At 39.0% G+C, this 21,067-nt stretch overlaps 1 protein-coding gene across 12 annotated transcripts in view; it reads right to left on the bottom strand.

The window, feature by feature from the left end:
- Tbc1d5 (TBC1 domain family member 5) overlaps positions 1 to 21,067 on the bottom strand; it is a 429,644-nt gene that overhangs the window by 2,945 nt on the left and 405,632 nt on the right. For all 12 annotated transcript variants that reach the window (XM_090321955.1, XM_090321903.1, XM_090321894.1 and 9 more), the window contains 3 exons: positions 14,515 to 14,614; positions 3,636 to 3,715; positions 1,868 to 2,011 (listed from right to left, as the gene is read on the bottom strand). In XM_090321955.1, the coding sequence (XP_090178081.1) occupies positions 1,868 to 2,011; positions 3,636 to 3,715; positions 14,515 to 14,614 (324 nt within the window). The remainder of the gene's footprint in view (positions 1 to 1,867; positions 2,012 to 3,635; positions 3,716 to 14,514; positions 14,615 to 21,067) is intronic.

The following is a 21,067-nucleotide window of genomic DNA, read 5'->3' on the forward strand; positions in this document are numbered from 1 at the left end:
AGTACTGTCTTTGTGCTAGAACTGTCAAGGCTAGAACTCTACCACCTGAGCCACAGCACCACTTCTAGCTTTTTTCTATGTATGTGGTGCCGAGGAATTGAACCCAGGTCTTTGTGCATGCTACGCAAGCACTCTACCACTAGGCCAAACTCCTGACCCAGGAACAATACTTTTTAAATGAACTGAAAATATCATAGGGAAGGGGCTAAGCCTTCTAGGCACATGCAAAGGTCAAGCAAGTGATGTCCTGCCAGATAAGGTCTCAGAACACTTCTAATATATACATACTTCAGAACCAGATCATTGTGGGTATGTGGGAAGAGGGTCCTCTGGAGGCAGCCAGGGTAACTAGAAAGTGTGTCAGCTATTAAGCAGGAACATTTAGGGTTAAGCACCTAAGTCAGTAGGGCAGAAAACTGCTACCTCTACTGAGGACTGGCTGACATCCTTTCATATTTCAGCTGAAGTTCTCCAGAAAAGATCACAAGGAACCAACTGAACCCATCTAAAGCTGCCCCAAACTTAGTGCTCCTAAGTTCTTTGCCCCTGAGAGGTGGTGTAGTCTTTAAACATGCAAAGCGTGAAGAAGCAAGGTCTGGAATTGTGCATGTGCTGGGATGTGGTTAGCTCCACATGGGAAGTCTCTCCAGTGTGAATATGCCTAAGTAGCCCCAGTGAAATCTCCTTGCTTCCTCTGCTCTGAGAAAATGTGCTTTAAGAATGTAGCTCTCCCTGCGCTGCTCGCTCTTCACTGCTACACACAGCCTTCTTTTAACTCACTGCCTGGTTCTCCTTACTGCCTGCACTCACCAAGGGCAAACCCACTGTGTTTGGTTACAGAAATGCTGTAGTTTTCAATACTAGGTTAAAAATGGCTAGGCCTATGTACAATGATACTTGAGTAAAAAGATGTAAGATGCCTGTAAGGAGGAGGGTTTGGAGGACCTAATCAAGTTAAAGCTTGTAGTGTCAATGCTGCACTTGAATACCTAAAAAGGGACTCTTCAGCTTAAATGGCAATTTCCAACAGTTTCACAAGGAGTTTACCAGAATTTTGTCTTCTCAGGGAGCACTCTTAAACTGAAAAATAAATCTTCATTAAAATGCTATCTTGGTTTATAAATTCATAAAAACTAATTGTAAGGGCCTGGATGTTAAGTTAGACTTAAAGTGATTTGGAGAATATTTTGAACTTTATAAGATGATGTATTTTTGGCAGGTACTAGTCCTTGGAGCTTGAATTCAGGCATTGTCCCTGAGCTTTATTGCTCAAGGCTACCATACCACTCTTATCACTTAAGCTATAGACAGTTACTTGGTGGTAAGAGTCTGAACTTTCCCTGCTTTGCTGAATTTGAACCACCATTATTGGATCTCCATCTCCGGTATGGATGTGAGCCATGAGTGGCTGACAGTGTGGTTATTTCTATATGGCTCTCTATAGAATAAGTTTGCTGACCCTTGGACTGATATTAATGAGTAAGAAGTTCTTCCCCATGAAGACAAGATTTGGTCAAAAAAACCCAACAAAGCCAGAATCCCAAAAAGGTTCTAGCCAAGCGAAATCCACCAAGAAGACAGGAAACTTAGCACAAGAAGTACAAGTACTGTGCTAAAGGAATGGAGAGAGCACCTGACCAATAACTAAGGCAGAGATTCACAGAATGAATAATAATGCTCGGTCCATTTTACTTCCCATAGGTTTACAGTCTCATTAATGCTGTGAATGATGTGACCTCCAGCACTGAGTGTACAATCTGAATGGCTGTACATAGCTCTCTGTATCACTGTTCTTTTACAGTTGAATAAGCTGAAGTGCTTTAGTAGGGATTTCTTATAATTGTGAAGAACTGTGCAGTTCCTGTACCTGCTTGGCAGTCCCAGAAACTTGATTGTCCTGGCCCTGTCCACTGGAGCAATAGTGATCATCTGCAATAGTTATCTGCTCATTCTCCTCAGCCTCCAGCTGGCTCTGGTTGAAACGCAGGGAGCCTTTTAGAATGTCTTTGATCTGTTTCCAAAGAAGAAGAAAAAAGACGAGTGAGTATTTAAAGGCTAGCAAAATCTTCATATTTAAAAGCAGACTTTGCATTGGCCTTTATATTAATATAGGGGGTCCCCTTCATTTGTTATCTTCAGCCAACTGCAGCCTAAAAATGTTAAAGGGAAAATTGCAGAAATAATTCCTAAATTTTAAATTGTGTACTATTCCTGAGTAGCTGTCCCACTTTTTCCTGCTTGGGATATGAGTAATTCTTTTCCCAGAGTGTTCATGCTGCACACACTACTGGCGAGATTACCAGAAAACCACTGTGATATTGCAGACTTGTAGTCAAGTCACCCTCTGTAGTAGCCAAACACTGCAATGCATTTTTATCCCTTGCTTCACTTCAACTCATAAGCTTTGCATCATCTCACATCATTAGAATATATTTTGAAAGAACATCTTCAAACTTTTAAAATAGTATGCGATTATAAGATTGTTGCTGTTCAAAACCTTGATACAAAAGGCCATATAGTATGACGCTAAATGAAAGGATCTCTAGGATATAGAAACATAAGCCATATAATGAATGATTGTTGTTCTTAAGATACTATGTTATCTCTCATCTCTTTTGCTGTCCCTTGGTTATCTCATATTGTTACAGTATCTCACTTTGTTATCTGATATATCGGATATATTTGTATTTGGTTATTTGAAACTGGATAGGGAAGGGGGGAAAACAAGATGAGGGCTGGGGGTAGGGGAGAGGGAAATGGGGACCAAGACATGAGAAAGGGTATCAATGTATGGGAATTAATGCACCATCTACCTGGCAAATATCATGTAGCCCTTCTATTAATTACAATAAAAAATATATGAAAAAAAGATTGTTGCTGTTAATCTCTGTTTCATTGATTGACCTTATTATACATATGGAAAACATAAATAGGGTTATCCTCCATAGTTTAGGCACTCACTGGTAGTCATTGGAATCTATCCTTCCCAGATAAGAGAGGACTTCTGCATTATGAATATTGAAAATTCTTCTAAGGAAGAAGTGATAAGGAAACTCATGTTTATCAAAGCTGTGGACTTAACGCCTTGAGACTTCCCTTGCTCTTGTTATCTTATACAGGGAGCCTCATTTGCCTACACATTGTCCTGATGTGACAGTGGCTCCACTCCATTTGGAGCTGTTCAGATCAGGCTGGTGTTTGTGAGAACACACTCATTACAGATTATATCCCACCTACACCTGCAAGTGTCAGGTAAACTGGAGCCTTGAGAGTCTGAGGCCTGTCTGAGCACATGTGATTATGGGCTGTACTCTAAGAACACTCGTATATTTTTGGATGAATGACCAAACCTCATGTACCAACCATGTCAGCTCTGGATGAGGAGCAAACACAGTGGATTTGGTAAGGAAAAGGTGTGGTCGAGAAACATAAAACCTGTTAGGCCTGCAAACTAGTCCAGTGTCATTCATCAGTAGAAGGAACAAGGGTTTTAAGGAGATGGAGATTCAGGACAGGCTCTGTCAGCAGTGGGCACTGGCTCTATTATGATACTCTATGCTCTGAGGTGCTCACCACAGAGCAGACACCTAATGGAGGCTATTTCTATAGAAATAGTATCAAAGCAATACACATACCTGTTTCAACCCTGCTAGGGAAACCAATATTTGATCTTCTTTTTCCAAATTTTCTTGTAATATTACCTCTTGAATATTTACTAAAAATAGAAGAATGACATTTTAGAAGAATGACATTTTATAACTAATATTCTGAGTAGAAGTTACTATTAACCATTTTGTAACTTTGGACAAACTTAGGAATTTTTCTGCAATATTTCCTAACAACTACTCCCACTGAGGATATTCTGCAACCCCCAGGCAGAGAGAAGCACTGAACCAGGTATGCTCAGCATAGATGGAACCCGATAATACGTGTGTCTTCACTGCTAGTGAGACATATGGATGTATGTATGCCATGTCCTGCAGCCTGGATCACACATCCTATCTCTAGGAGGTAGCATTTCAGCCTGAGCTTCCTACAGAGTTCAGTGGTGTTACCTTATCTCTCTCTAAACACCATTCCTCTCAGGTGACTAAAATTGTCTTGAAGGATCTGTAACAGTAACACTGCCATTTCAATGTACTCATGATAAGTGGATAAAGTTATGGCACTAGTCTTTCCTCTAGACCTGACAGCAATCCACTGATGATCGTTTATCATTAAACCTGGTTGACACATTAAAGTTTAAACTGTCCTTATTCCTCCACACATCTTCCTCATGCTGCAGGAAACCCAAAGCTGAGGATGGACTGTGGTTGAGATGGGATTCTCAAGAGAGCTCTGGGGATAAGAGTGAAAGCCCACTACCTTGGAAGTGTAGAGGGGGAGTAGGTAGTGGACTTTCACTCTTTGGGGAGCTGAAAGACACAAAACATACTGCTGATAGGCAAACCAATCTGAGAACCACCATCATAAGTTCACAATCTATTAACATCTGCTTTTTAACTTTGTATAGCCTTTAAAAATGCCTCTTTTATAGTGTGTTACATGGTATTTTCATGTTACCCATTCATCAAGGGTGTTTCAGTAGCTGCCTGGCATTCTTGGATTTCCTCAGGGTCCTAAAGCAACTGGAGCTTCTGTACCATAGCTTGCTTAGTGAACATCCTTATGGCTGTCTCCAAGTCTTCTCAGTCCAGCTCTTCCTTTATGCTCTAGTCCTGCCCCAGGTTGCCTTATTAAAACAGTCTCTTCCTCCCCCCTACTAGAGAGCACCAAGTCACTCTTCTACCACGACCCTTGTCATCAGTTTAATCAAGTTTATGTACTCTGTCATTTGCTTTCCATCATTCCTCGTGGAATAGTCAGAGCTCAGGGTGTGCTTCTAAACTTGGAATAAAACTGGTAGTTCATACATATACAATAATATTTCCTGAACACATGAGAAAACACCATTGGAACTCTCATGCCAAAATACTACCACTCTAAATATTTCTGAAGTGTGTTTTCAATAAGGGGCAAAGCAAAGGTTGAGCCTACCCACATGTTTAACATGACAGCTAAAATTTTCAGTAAAAAAAAACAACTGTAAACTGTGCCAACAAGTCCTCTTAACTACAGAAAACAGCGTTTATTTATTGAGGAAACTTGACTGAAGTTCTTTCTAATAGAAAGTCCTGCCTTAAAACAGAAAGCAAGTTGAATGGTAATGGAATGAATAGATAGAATTAGAGAACATTTTTTTGGTTTTCTTAAAAGCCTGTAACAATTTGTTCTCTCGCAGTTAAAACAGACCCCACTCAAGATATTAACAATAACGAACTGCAGAAAACTGACAAGAACTAATTCTGTAGTACTGTGCTGTCAGCAGAATGAGTCAGACTGCTTTGCTTCTATGACCATCAGGGCTCCTAAGGCAGAACTGTCATGGTTGGAGGGCTTGAGGCAGAAGGCTGGGTTGGTTGACAGGCAAAGATTTCTGTTCATACTGAGTTATACGATAGGATCACATCTCCTAGCTCCCAGGGGGTCTACAGGGCCAGCTGGAAATATCTACTAGGCTCTCTGAGGTGAAGGCTTGGCAAAAATGGTAGGCATGTAGGACTTTTTGAGACTCTGGAGTCTAAGGGAAGGCTGGCTCCTGGACAATGAGGCCATCCTCACTGGCAGGGGCCAGCAACAAGAGGCCTGGTTCTTCCATACTCTGTTGTAGAACATGTCCCAGGGCAAAAGATTTTCATGGTCCTAGCCTACAAAAGAAAGGGAACCACCCCTGGATGGACCAAATGCTTTAAGTACCACTGTTTACATCATATTTTACAAAAATCATACTCATACATTTTCTGAATATCCTGTGAAGCAGTATCTCTTGAGTGCCCTACTTTACTGTGAGCCCCACAATCTACCTCTAAGGAGTGGTGATGATGTCACTGCAGGGATGGGGTGGGACTTGGAGAGGTGGAGATTAAGGGAAGAGTGTACTGGGAAGCTGGAATAGAAACCTACTATCTTTCATGACAGGCTGGAGTGGGAACAAGGCTTTCTGTCATGAAGGTCATTTTCCCAGCAGAACTCTCTCTGGAAAAGGAAGCCGAGAGGGCCCTGAGTTCTCGTTGCAGTGACTTAAGGTATGAGGAAGCAGTCCCTCCGTGTCTTCTTCATTAGCACTACCAGTTCTATTCAGGGCATCAGTCCCTACAACAGTGTGGCCATGTGACACAAGTTTGGTCAATGGTGTAAGAAGTGGCTGGTGAAGCAACTAGCCAGCTTAAGTTCCTGCCTCCTTCCTCTTCCCAGGCCAACATGAAATATGGGCAGGGCTCTCCAGGTTGTCTTGCAAGCATCAGGGTCAAGGATTGTAACTTGAGGTATGGGGGAATACTTCATGGAGCCAGAGTACCTGTGTGGCCTACCTATCGCTGAACTTTTACTCAAAGTAAAACAACAAAAAAAAACCTGATTGCTTTTTGTTCCAGCTTTGTATTAAGAGAAACTATATGATGAGCTTGCTAGGGCTGCTGCAACATGTTTCACAACAGAAATGTACTTTCTCATGGGTATGTGGATAAAAGTCCAAAGAAAACAGGTTGGCAGAGCTCACTCTGGGTGTTCTTGGGAGGAATTCTTTCTTCACATATTCTAGTGTCCAGCATTTCTTGTCTTATAGATTATACTAATCTCTGTATCTGTGGTCAAGAAAAGCTTTTTGTGTGCATAGAAATGTCCCTTATCTGAATTAAGGACTATCTTATTCCAGCATGATCTTGTGTTCAAGCAATTACATCTGTAAAGTTGCTATTTTCAAATAAGGCCACATGTGAAAAGATTTGAGAGACTATTCCCCCTAGTTCAGTAGCTGAACTGCTTGTTTGTTACACCATCAGGTCCTCCAACTAAGAAAAAGTAGCCCTACTAATCTGCAAGCAGAATACAATATCAGTTCAGGCAGGCTCCCATCTCATGTGTGTCATAGCTGACCAGAAGCCAGTGTACAGGGAGAGAGAGATGGAGAGAGACCCAGGGCTTGGTTCCCTCATTGTCTATCTTTTTTTTTTTTTCATTGTCTATCTTGACACTCATTTTGGACAAGGTCAAGGTTAGGATCTGATCAAAACCAAGACCTTCTCTCCTGAAAATGCACATGCGCATGTAATGTGCACTTAATTTCAAGAATAAGCCTATCTTAACCAGTTAAGCTGCCTTGGCTTTAAAATATCCAGGAAAGGTCCGGGAGTTTGGCCTAGTGTTAGAGTGCTTTGGCTAGCATGCATGAAGACCCGGGTTCCATTCCTCGCTACCACATATGTAGAAAAAAGCTGGAAGTGGTGCTGAGGCTCAAGTGGTAGAACTCTAGCCTTGAGAAATTCCAAGGACAGTGCTCAGGCCCTGAGCTCCAGCCCAGGACGGGCAAAAAAAAAAAAATCCAGGGAATAAAAATTCAAATGAAGACACAAGGGCTTCTTTACAAGTTGATAAATGTTTTGAATATGAGTTACCATTTTACTAATAACTGTATTTACCATATATATCCTTTCCCAAACCAGTTCTATTATATTTTAAGATAGTATAGCCTTCTCAAAACATGTCTTTTTATGATTTAAAATATTAAAGGTACAAAATGAAAAACATTTAAAAATCTCAATTTAATGAAAAAGGCAGGATAAATTACCCTAAAGGCTCTTACATTCAAGGATTACATACTAAAATGTTAGAACTAAAGGGGACATTTTCCTGATACTAAGGGGAAGATGCCACATAACCAGTTAATTCTGTGAAAATTACAAAAGCCTCATCCATGTATCAGTGTCATGGTGACTCTATTTTATCTTTTTGATGGTATGGGGCTTGAACTCAGGGCCTTTATTTAGCTTGTTAGGCTGGCACTCTACCGCTTGAGTCATGTATCTAGCTCTGGTTTTCCCTTTTTTTTTTTTTAAAGATAGGCTCCTGCTTCCTACCTATGTGTGCCTCTGAGCTAAGGTCTGTGAGCTGAGCTCTGCCTGCTTTTTAGGCTTCCTGTCACTAGGATCACAGGCCCACACCACTGGATTTTACAGACATTTCTGTAAAACAGACCAGCTTCCCACATAGCTTGGGATGTCAGTGAGCCCAGCTAAGGTTTATAAGGGGGCATTGAGAACTATTCTGCCTAGACTAGCCTCAATCCATCATCTTCTGATTTCAGCCAGGATTATAGGCAAAAGAGTCATTTGTATCTGACTAGTTAATGTTTTCCTTTTCTTTCATTCGTTCTTTCTTCTTCTTCTTCTTTTTTTTTTTTTTTGCCAGTCCTGGGCTTGAGCTCAAGGCCTGAGCACTGTCCTTGGACTTTCTCAAGGTTAGAGCTCTACCACTTGAGCCTCAGCACCACTTCCTGCTTTTTTTTCTATGTATGTGGTACCGAGGAATTGAACCCCGGTCTGTGTGCATGCTAGGCAAGCACTCTACCATTAGGCCAAACTCTTGGCCCCTTGACTAGTAATGTTTTTAATGAAATAAACAATGCCACAAAAATCACTAAATTCTAAGAGTAACGGAAGTGGCATACAGATTACTTCAGTTCCTTAAAAAAAAAAACTGATTTTTTTCAATGAAGAACAAAAGGCTTTTCACTTAGGTTTTTAATGGATGGTACAAAGTGGAAAGAAAGCTTGGTACCAATGGCTCATACCTATAATCACAGCTAATAAGAAGGTTAAGATGTGAGGATCATGGTTTAAAGCCAGCCTTGCCAGGGAAATCCATGGGATTCTTATCTCCAATTTATCACCAAAATGATGGAGGTGGAGCCATGGTAGAATGTTCAAGGTCTAGGACCAGCACTTAAAAAAAAAGTATTTTGTGGGTAGTAGAAAGTTGAGAGAGTAAAGCGTACATCCGCTTCAACCCTTGAATTGGAACCGGGGAAGGAATTGAGCTTTCTTTTTCCTGCAGGTTGCAGACATAGTTAAGAGAGAATGAGACAGTCCAGCATGGTACCCAGTCCACTGTGGAAGTTTCTGACCTTTACTGTTTCTCATTCTTAAAAGGCCACATGCCTCATTGACTGTTGCAACCACTATCTTGACAAGAATGAAACATCCTACTACAGGGAAAGGAGTGAGGCTCAGCAAAGTGGTTCTAGTGGATTAGATTTCCAATCTTTTAGGCTCCCCAGCTCTCCCACAAAAACACTGATGGAGTGATGGGCCATAGGAAAAGAAGAAAACACCTTGGAATTGACTGACTTTATTCTGAGTGGAACTTAAACTGAGGTCAGGAAGTCACCTATATGAAAAAAAATTGTATAATAATTTCTACTAGACACTTTTCCAAAGTACAGACTGGGGCTTTTAAGACTATATATGGGCTGTGGTTACGGTATCATTCACCATACTCTCATCTCCCATCAATAAAATGAGGATAATTAGTTTTGGAGAGTTGTTGAAGGGCTTAGCTGAGGCAGGTCTTCCTATTCCTAGCGTACTGCCTTGCAATTACTATTGCTTAGGATGTTTTTTTCTTCTCTGGTACCTGAATAGGTATAGAGTTGTTCCAAAGAAGATGCTACCCAGTTGTTTCTAAGACTTACTGAAAAGGAACAAAACATCCTCGGAGGAAAAGACTGGCAAAAGCAGAACAAGTTTAGAGAGAAGGAAAAAGAACTTCTTAATCTCATAGGACTGTATCTACCAGGAAACTAGAGGAGTTTGGGAGTTTTTGCCCACAGATGTATATGCACATGTTTCAAAAGCATAGGGATGAGTATATGAACAGTTACAAATACATTCATTGGTTGTGCCTAAACAATTTTAAGCTTTTTTTTCACTAGTTAATGTATGTCCTGGGTCAGTGATATCATGTCACCTGTGAGCCTATTAGAGATGTAGAATTTCAGGTCTTATATATCAGACCTATTAAATCAGGATCCTTCTCATGTGACAATGTGCCTTCTTTTATAGTCAGTACTCTGCTACCCACAATTAAATACAGTGTTGAAAATTATTAAAATAACTAGTCCTTAGCACAGTATAATAGAAAAAGAGATGTATGGTGATCATATTTTCTTCTCATTTTGTCAGATATCTGTTAACTGCCTTTATGAATATTCCCAAAGACATCCACTGACAATTGTTTTTGTAAGATATTGGATATCAGATTTAAACTTCTTATAGAGGCACATAAACAGATTTGCAAACTAGCCCTTTTCAACTAAGTCTTTCATAAATATTATGATATGTGTTAAATCAGTAATGATATATGTAATCAACAACAGAAGAGCTGAAATATAGTTACTAAGTATAGCCTTACAAGAAGCATCTGTGAAAGACTCCCAGGGCTGGCTTGGGTTAGTCTCTTGTTGCTAGCTGGCTTGCTGTGTTTTTTTGGCTTTCCTGTGCCTTGGTTTCCTCATCTGTGAAAGTCAGAGCTGCTGAAATGGCTACCAGGGTGTTTATATTTCTAATACTTCAAGATTCTATGAGCCACAGTTCTCTCAGCAAAAACACAAGAACCTGATTTCCACTGATGCACTATAGTATGTGCAAACCCCCCTGTGAAAAGGCAAGCTGCAGGAAACCAAACAACCAAAATACTTCAATTCAGAGCCCAGCAGGGTGAGTGGCTTATGCACCCACTACACACTGTTGGCAGCTTGGCTCAGCTGCTACCCACGTGTAATTATGTGTGGAGTATGGCAAGTCTAAAAATAGCAGTAGTTCTGTCACAGAGGTTAATATTGTCCATGGCTTTCAACTCAGCTTGTTAGGATGACAAAAGGGAGTAGCTTATAGGAACAGAAAAATGAACAGAGAAGTTTTCTAAAGGGACAAAAAGTTTAAATTTAATAAAACAACTAGTATAAATTCTTACCTGAATTTTTTCATTTCCAATATTTTAATTATATTAAAAATAGATTTTTTCAGTTTTAACAAAATAAATACCCTCTCAGTACTTGGTTCCAGACCCAAGAGCAATTACTGCTTACCTGCTAGCATGTCAATTTTATTACCCATATTATTAAAGGACATTTGAACAATGTTATGTAATTTTCCTCTGAGAGGCTTTTCTCTCTATTTGTTCTATCAGCTATAAAAAGTTTTGAATAGTGCTTCACATTTTAAGATAGGTTTATTGCGTGTGTGATGAAAATATAGGGTGATAAGGATTGCTGTAGATGCAAACAGAGAAAATGATTAAAATTAGTAGAATTTAGAGAAATAACTCATAGAATAAGATTCTGAGACTGCTGTTATAGCCACACTGGGGTCCTGTGGCCTCAGTGTGCCAGAGGCTCAGAAGTCCTCCTGTCACAAAGTTCTGATAAGCCAAGTGGTGACTGTCATTCTTAGTGCCAACAGCTCAAAATGCCAGCATCTTCCTTACATGATTTGGTAAGAGTCTGTACAACTCAGAGCCATGAACAAAGGCTAGATGAGTTCAGGTTCTTCCCAGAGAAGACAGTTAAGGGTTTCAGGAAATAAGATGATTTCTGGTCCCTTTGGTGCTAGGCTTGAATATATATATTTTGGCAACAAACTTGCAAAAAGAATATTCTTATCTCCATTCACATGAGGACAGACACTTAACTCAGTGTTAAGTGATAAAATCTGGATTCAGTCCTATGGCTCTTTGATCTCCCCATGTTGTTGTCTCTGCTGAGATACCACTTCACTAATGTTAACTAATCCTTGTCTGCTGTCTACACAGAGCAGACCTCTTGTAGCTAGTTACATCCACTTAAGCTTGCCACAGATTTTCTTTGAATGTCATACATTTTCCAAGTATAGTAGGATCCTTGGAAAGTCCTATAATCTTCCTTTTACTTAGCAACTGCTGTTAACAGTCATTTTCACATTAGGTAATACCATTCCTCCCTCTGCTTTTTTGGCTTTCTTAAAACAAAAAACAAAAACAACCCTAAACCCACAACCCCCCCAAAAAAACCCCCAAGAAAACAATTCAAAAATAGCTCCTTGCATCAACAAAAGGTTTAAAAATTTTAAAATATTGAATTACTATAATGTACTCAGTCTTGTACTAATGGATAGTTTAGTCATTCTAATTTTGTTCTGTTTTAATCTGAAAATTTGGAAAGTACTTGGGAAAAAAAAACTAAAGGGAATCAAGAACATCTGAATTAATTTTTGTGTTTTCTAAAAATCTTTAGACTTAGTATTGCTTATCACACAGGGACATCATTAAATAACAATGGTCACTTTTCTCAGGAACTGAAATGCATCTTTGGGTCTTTGAGTTAGGGATTGGAGCATCCATAGACTCCATTTTAAATTTAGCCATACTTTTATATAGAAAAAGAAATCAGCAGTTATATGCAGAGACTGGCTGAAAATGAAATATATGCACAAAAACAAATCTAGTTTTGCATTTAGTTGGAAATTCATAGCTGGTATGGGCTTTTTGTTTTTTAACCATTTTAATTAAAGTTTTTTTCCCCTCCCCAATGAGAAAATGTTCTTTGAGTGATAACTGAAAGACCAAAAGCTGCTTGAAAATTCTAAGGCTTAAAAATAAAGCTGCTTCAAAAGCTGCTGTGGATATCAAATGGCTTGGAAATTTCCTAAAAGGATTTTCTAAAGTGCCAGTAAATTTTTTTTTTCTTTTTTTCTTTCCTACTCTGGTCAAAACCCAAATCAAGTAATACAAAGGCGACTGATCCTTTAGTAGTAGCTAGAAGGCAAGAAATACACAGAGACACATACTTTTAAATTAAAATTGTACTTAAATACTTAGTCCACATAGAGTATGGGTGGAGGTTGGTCTATACCTACAATCCTAGCCTCTCAGGAGGCTGAGACGTGAGGATTACAGTTTGAAGTCAGCCTAGGCAACGAGACTCCTATCTCCAATTAACCACCAAAAAGCTGGAAATAGAGCAGTCAGTCTAGTTGCAGAGTGCTAGCCTTGAGCTAGAATCCATGCCCTGGACTCAAGCCCCAGTAATCATAGCACACACACAATGTGTACGTAATGTACAAGTGTGTATGTATGTATAATTTTTTTTTGCCAGTCCTGGGGCTTGAACTCAGGGCCTGAGCACTGTTCCTTGGGCTTTCTCTACTAGAGAAACTAGAACTATACCACGCCTTTTCTATGTATATAGTACATAGAACCTGAGTAACTTTGTGCATGCTAAGCAAGCATTCTACCACTAGGCCAAACACCTGGCTGTATGTATAATTATTCATATACATACATAAACTATCTCTTGTAGTCATATTAGAGAAAGTAAAATTTAAATAAGCCTTGTACTGCATGACTTTTAAAATTAATGCTCATGAAGCAGCATGTCGACAACCTGAAAGGGGCAGAATGAATTTGACTGAATTATGAGATCACCCACCCTGATGATGATCTACCAGGGTCTGTCTTGTTTTCTTCTCTGACCTTTTTCCTTGAAAGAGGGGCTGAGATTGTGAAAGCAGAAAGGAGGGGCCTAGCTAGATATTAGTAAGACCCTGTATGCCAGCCAACCATTTAGATAAGCATCTGCACACATGATTAAGAGAATGCTGTTTCTTGCTTGAAGTTAGTATGGTTTAGGTTATACTCAAAAGTTAGTCATGTTGGCCACTTACAATGGACTCTAACAGGAAGACAGATTGCTTGATGGGGACTGAGGGTCAAAAGTTCATCTCCAGCAAGTCCCCAGAGATGGGTCTCGTCAAGGGACCCTATACCAAGTAAGAAAGGAGCTTGGTGGATTTTCTTTGGTTTCTCCTCAAAGGTGAGATGAATTCTGAACTCCTATAATACCTAGTGCTATTACTTATCCATCCTCACAGAGTAGCATATGTATTATTTTCCTAATTTGTTCACAAATTAAAGAGGCTAGATACATAGAGTGGGCAAAAAATGGATGTCTGCAAGTGTGTTAAAAGTAAATAAATGTTGTGTATGACAAAAGCTATTGTAAGTTGAACAGACTGCTGTAATAGAAACATGAGATGGTACAAGTCATTTCTAATATGAAGCATGGAAGTTTCACAGATGTAGAATAGTGCCTGAAGAATCTGCAGTATGACATGTCTCACTCACATTAAAAACTAGTATGTTAAGAGCACAGACAGAGGAGATGGGCCTGTAACTAGAGCAGGTGGCTTAGAAACCTACATTTAAGATTGTAAAAACAGCATCACCAAAAGAATAACTATTAGTGACTGCAGAGAGGTTACCATGGCACTGCAGCCAGCTGATTTTGAAAGCTCAACCTTTCACTTTGGTTTGAGGTACAGAAAATATTCAAAGAGTAATGAAGCAACTAGATACAAAATCAAGCAGATACCTGATTTTGAATTTCTACTCCACTTACTAGACAGAATATGTTCTTAGCTATTGGAGCTTCAGTTTCCTCATCTGTATAATCAGTGGTGCTTCTACTAGAAGGCTGTTGTAGGGATTAAATGAGATGATTTATCTTAGTTTACAGCAAGAACTAGCACACAGTTATGCTACTGGCTGTTGTTACTCTTATTATCATTATTATCATTATTCCCAGAACCTACGCAGTTTACTCACCGAGGTGTGTGTCCATCACCTTTGCGCAGTATTTGCACATGGCATCCAAATCATTCAGCTGCCCTTGAAGAAAGGAAATTTGGGTTTCTAATTCTTCTTCCTAAGATGAAAAGGAAAAAAAAATCATGAATTAAAGAAATAAAATCCCCAAAGCTCTCAATGTGATCTATTTTTTTGAACCAGGGTTGAACTTTGAGCCTTTCATGCTTACTGCATTTGTTTTTATCATTTAAGCCATTATTTCAGCCCGATTTTTTGCTAGTTAACTGGAGTTAAGAGTCTTGATAACTTTTCTTCCCAAGCAGGCTTCAAACTGTGAACTTTTCATCTCCCAGTATCCTGAATACCTATGATTATAGGTGGCAATTAGTAGTGCCTAGCTGTTTGTCTTTTCAAACACCAAGTAAGAAAACAGTAAATAAACAAAAGTAAGCCCACCACTGCAATCACTAACAAAAATGGAGATGAAAAGATCTTTAAATATTCCTAAATGAATTTGAGCTGTGTGTCATGTGTAAATGTACAATCTTGCATAAAAGTACATACATATCTTCGGTAAAGATTGAACAATGCACACCATGAAGATAAATTAATTTCATTGGATCATATTTTCCAGGCAGCTGATACTGTATATTATCTGTCCTTACATTTACTTGTGAAACCCAAAATCTCTATGTAAATCAAATCTCATAATATTCTAATTATGAGAAAATGGTAATCTTTCAAAATACGAGATTTCCCAAAACATTTAGAAAAGTTTTGCCTCCACAGCCTGCAAGTAGCTGTTGTTATATTTCCTCCCTTTTTATGACATTAGAGCATTTTGTTTCTAGGAAGTACTCTGGTTAAGAATTATCTAGCAGTGACTATATATAGATTCCCTTCTTGAATACATGTTTGTTAAACATAGCAAAAACTATAACAAAAGGATAAAATCAAACAAGAGCTTTTTTCCCATATATTTTTATTATAATTAACAGAAGGATTACATTATATTCACCAGATAGAGGGTACATTACTTCACATACATTGACATCCTTTCTCACATCTTGGTCCCCATTTCCCTCCCCCTCCTCCCATCCCTCATCTTATTTCCCCCCCCCTTCCCTATCCTATTTAAAATAACAAAATATGCATATATCCAATATATCAGATAACAAGATGAAATACTGTAACAATATGAGATAACCAAGGGACAGCAAAAGAGAGATAACATAGTACATTAAGGACAACAATCACTCATTATATAGCTTTTGTTTCCATATAGTGTCATACTATATGGCCTTATATATCTAGGTTTTGTTCTACTGTAAATCTCTGCTAGGAGAGCCCAAGGTTTCTACTCATTATGACAAATGAGGGAAACCATTGAGCCTAAGTTCCTTTGAGTCTGGCTTACTTCACTTAATATGATTTTTTCTAAGTCTTTCCATTTCCTTACAAATGGGGCTACATCGTTCTTTCTGACAGCAGCATAGAATTCCACTCATCAACTGAGGAGCATCTGGATTGGTTCCATATCTTTGCTATGGTAAATAGTGCTGCAATGAACATCATTGTGTTAGTGGATTTAGTATGTTCTTGTTTCTGGTTGATTGGGTAAATGCCAAGTAGTGTAATTGCTGGGTCATAGGGGTGCTCTATGTTTAGTCATACTGCCATACTGCTTTCCATAGTGGTTGAACAAGATTGCACTGCCATCAACAGTGTAGTAGTGATCCCTCCTTGCTGCATCCCCTCAAGCATCTGTTGTTACTAGATTTCTTGATCCTGGCCATTCTAACTGGAGTGAGGTGGAATCTTAGAGTTGTTTTGATTTGCATTTCTTTTATGGCCAGAGATGTTGAGCATTTCTTCATGTGTCCATAGGCCATTCTTATTTCTTTCTTCAGAGAAGACTCTCTTTAAGTCTTTGGCCCACATTTTAATGGGATGGTTGTTTCTTTGGAGATTAGTTTTGGAGTGATTCAAATTTTTGAACTGTTGATATATTTTAGATATGAGGCCTTTGTCCTTTGTATGGTTAGTGAAGATCTTCTCCCACTCTGTAGGCTTTCTAGTTAATTTGCTAGCTATGTCCTTTGCTATATAGAAGCTCTGCAGTTTAATGCAGTCCCACTTATCCAGACTTTCTCTGACTTGTTGTGTTTCTTGGTCCTTATTAAGAAAGTTTCGACCTGTGCCAGGGAGGCCTACTGTATCTCCTATTCCTTCTTGTAAAGTTTTTAGTGTGTTTGCTTTTACCTCGAGGTCTTTGATCCTTTTGGAGTTAATCCTGGTACAGGGTAACATAGAAGGATCCAACTTTAGTCTTCTTTTTTTTTCTTTTCTTTTCTTTTTTTTTTTTTTGCCAGTCCTGGGCTTGAGCTCAGGGCCTGAGCACTGTCCTTGGACTTTCTCAAGGCTAGAACTCTTCCACTTGAGCCTCAGCACCACTTCTAGCTTTCTTCTATGTATGTGGTACCGAGGAATCGAACCTGGGTCTTCATGCATGCTAGGCAAGCACTCTACCACTAGGCCAAACTTCCGGCCCCCCAACTTTAGTTTTCTGCAGGTGCTTAACCAGTTCTGCCAGCACCACTTGTTGAAGAGGCTGTCTTTCTTCCATTCTATTTTTTTGGCTCCCTTGTCAAAGATTAGGTGGCCATAGGTCTGTGGGTTAATATCTGGGTCCTCAGTTCTATTCCATTGGTCTTCAGGCCTGTTCTTGTGCCAGTACCAAGCTGTTTTGAGAATTATAGCTCTGTAATAGAGTCTAAAGTTTGGAATTGAAATTCCTCCAGCGCTGTTCTTTCTGCTAAGAAGTGTTTTTGCTATATGGGGTCTTTTATTATTCCATATGAAATTTTGGATTGCCTCTTCTATTTCTTTAAAGAATGACATTGGGATATTGATGGGTATTGCATTGAATTTGTAGATAGCCCTTGGCAAGATTGCCATTTCCATGATCAAACAAGAGGTTTATCTTGAACAATTGTTGTTCTTAATGTACTGTTATTTCTCTTCTCCTTTGTTGCCCTTTAGTTAATCTCATATTGTTACTGTATCTGACTTTGTTACTTGGTATATTGTATATAGGAAAGGGAAGAGGGAAAACAAGGTAATTGGGAGTTGGTGGGGGAAATGGAGACAAAATCATAAGTAGGGGTATCAGTGTGAGAAGTAATGCACCTACTCTCTGGGGAATGTAACTGTAACTCCTCTATACATTACCTCGATAATAAAAAATACAATGAAAAAATGGGAAAAAATTTCCCAAGGAAATTTAGAAATTATGGGAATTTTTCTTTAGAGAAAGAGAATCATCCTCATATTTTGGGGGGTATTTTAAGCCCAGTCATCTGGAATAAAAAAAAAAAGATACTGCCAAGGCTGGAGTATGCTAGAAAAACGATTTTCCAGTCTTAGATACTTGTCCTTTCATGTAAAAATCCTGTCATAAACAATAAGGGAAGGAAACCACTGAGGCATTTTTAATAGAATGTACAATTTGTCTTGAATATGGAAATTAACAGTTGAAGAGGTTCCTTGTCAGTGTATTTCATTTTAACAATACACGTCATAGCTGCCAGAAAAACTAGCTCTTAGGAAAATGCATTGAAAGGCTTGACACAAAAAGGAGATAACAGTAGCTTTAAAACAACTTTTGTAAAACTTCCACTGCAGGACTATACAAACACTTACCATGCCTTTTATTTATATACCCTACAACATGTAGCACCTTCTCCTACCACCCTTGAATACAGGCAAATGAACAGACTACACTCTTCCTAACAACAGTGGATCTTAAAGCCAAAAGGAATGGGAATTCAGAATTTTCTGACTGTTTCACCTTTCTTTTTTGCACATTCTTGAATTCCCCTACTATATCAGGAATTTATGGGGCTAAAAGAAAGTAGGCTAAGGTTAGTTTCCAGAGCTGCCACTGTCATTTCCTTTCTCCTTGGAGGTGCTGGTTACTCGATTAACAGCGAGAGGGCTGCAGCATCAAAGGCAGCAAGGTTACACTGGACCAATTTGGGGATCACTGCAAATATTTTGAATTTCTTTTCCTACTAGAAGATACCTATGGTACTGTAAAGTACTTCAGCTAGAATGCTGCAGAAGACAGAAAAAGGGCATAGTAAAAGCACTAAAGGATGTAGGCACATGAATAAAGTTTTCACTAGCCTAGTTCAGTTCAGTTGCATCCTGACAAGTCAAGGAACGAGCGAAAGGTAGAATCAGCCAGTCCTGTCTAAACTTCCTGACTCACAACCACAGACCTACAAGGAACAAGGTGCTGTTTATACTACTGAATTTTGGAGTGCTATTTATGTAGCAGCTGAGAGCTAAAACAGCAGAGTGGAGTAACAACTAAGTTGGCACAAGACATGGGAAAATGAAGTTCTTTCTCTTTCTGGTCCTCCATGGATAAGTCACATAACTCTAGACAGTCTCTCCTAACTTGCCTGAAATTCGATATTCTGGAGAAGGTAGTCAGTGGCTTTGTTCTCAGGAACTTTACAAAGTGATAGAATAAGAAGGTTAACTTACTTAAGAGGTAAAAATGTACAAAATTCTCATAATGAAATTAGAGGCATCCCTCTGGCAGTTCAGCCCAATTCTTGCTCTCTCTACTGAATAGGTTTTTCCCCCCTTCCCTTTGTTAGAGATACAAACCTAGCCTGAATCCAGAACCTAATTGACGCTACGGTTTGGTACTGTTTTAAGAAAAGAGGGTCCAGCTGTGGCTTGTGTTTCTCTTTGTGGCTACTGACTGGGCTGCTGACAGCTTAGATTGGGCAAAGTGAACTAGGAAAGCAGTGCTTCTTAGTTTTAAAAATATCTGTTTGGTGTAAGCATTCATTTACTTTGGATAAGCAACCACTTCTTTTGAAATACAGAAGACTTTGAGAGATTTAATCTCCAGCAGTCATTCCTGCCTGAAGGGATTTATTCTTTTCTGAGTTGGGAGGGAAGTTAAGAGGACACATTTAGGAAGGCAAGTTTGGCCTGCTAAGCTTGCAATACTGACCAGCTGGAGTGGGTTGTATTCATCTAGCACTCCTGCTCTAGCTGAAGCATCCTGTTAAACACTGGAGAGGTAACTTTTTGCTTAGGATTCTAGAGGTACAACTAAAGAGCATTTAACAAGCCTAAAACCCAAGGGAATCTCAATGCAAATTGAATCTTCATATAAACACTGTAGAAAGTTCACTATAGAAAAAGAGAACAGTTGTCACTTAAATATTCATCTTCAGAAAAATCTTATACACCTGCTCCTCTGGTTGGAGGGGGCCAAGAACCTTTTCCATTTGGAAATGTGACAACCAGTACATCATCCCTCTAGAGGATGCTTAACCTAGGAACATCCCGAAACCCTCCACTAGTCATTCAGACTTTACAAATAGAAAAGCAATCACTTGGAGGCAGAAGGGTGTCCTGTCACATATTCTTTATTATGTGGTTGTAGATAAAGCCAAAAATCAAGATTCTGTGATGGCAGAAGCAAGTTTTACATTTATGCCTTAGTTTGTTCATGCTGTACTCCCAATTGAATACTTTACACATGGAAAGCTATAGTCATGTGTTTTTATTAAATGTGCTTTCCAACAAAAAAAGATCATCTACCCTGAGCTTGTGTGAATATTGGTTAGTATAGTTACTCTAATTATACTCCTTTATATGTAAACAAGACAGTTTTCCCTACATATATTGTCTCTTACTATTGGAAGAGGTTGTGGCAGGGTGTGATAGCATTTCTGGTAGTGACATCTGGGTTCAAATACCATTTTTGCTAGTTACTAGGTACATAATCTTGGACAAGTTTATTTCTTAGTCACTTATTTAATGACCCTCTATCATTTTTTTGGCTTTGATAATCAGAAATGAAGGCAATTCTGGACTCTTAGGCCGAATTCTGGACTAGGCTGAATAAAGATATCTTCACTTTTTAAACTTTGCCTTTTGAAAAGGAAATTATAGAAGCTATTTCTTCTCATTATTCAGTGGGAAAAAAATCTAGCAAACAGTTACTAGAGATTGAAGTCAAGACCTTGCACTTGCTAGGCAAATGCTCTATGACTTGAGCCATGCCTCTGGTTCTTTTGGCACTGGTTATTTGTGAAGTCCAGTCTCACTTTATGCCCAAACAAACCTAGGCTGCACTCTTCCTATGTATGACCCCCCTTGTGGCAAGGGATAAGAGTCGGTGTACTTAAGCCATTGGTCTTGTTGATGTGTTATTTTACTTATTCCTGAGTTGGGTTCGAAATCACTATCCCCTACTTCTGCCTCCCAAGTGGCTAGGATTATGGCTTTGTGCCACCTTACAAAGCCATTTGCTTGTTTTGCCTTTATTAAGTAGGTGTATAAAAAGTTTTCAATTCCATAGTGAGGTTATTGGTACAGTGTGTCTCAATTGTTCCCCCTCCAATTTTTGTTTTTAAGACAAGAGGCTCACAAAGTAGCCTTAAGTACTACCATTTCTAGCCAAAACAGCTGAGCCATTACATTTCTCAAATATTCCAATTAAAATGTCTGTAATATCGACATATTTTATATATTTTAC

This window comes from Megascapheus bottae, chromosome 2 (genome assembly GCF_031878675.1).
Source record: "Megascapheus bottae isolate mThoBot1 chromosome 2, mThoBot2.hap1, whole genome shotgun sequence".
Taxonomy (NCBI): domain Eukaryota; kingdom Metazoa; phylum Chordata; class Mammalia; order Rodentia; family Geomyidae; genus Megascapheus; species Megascapheus bottae.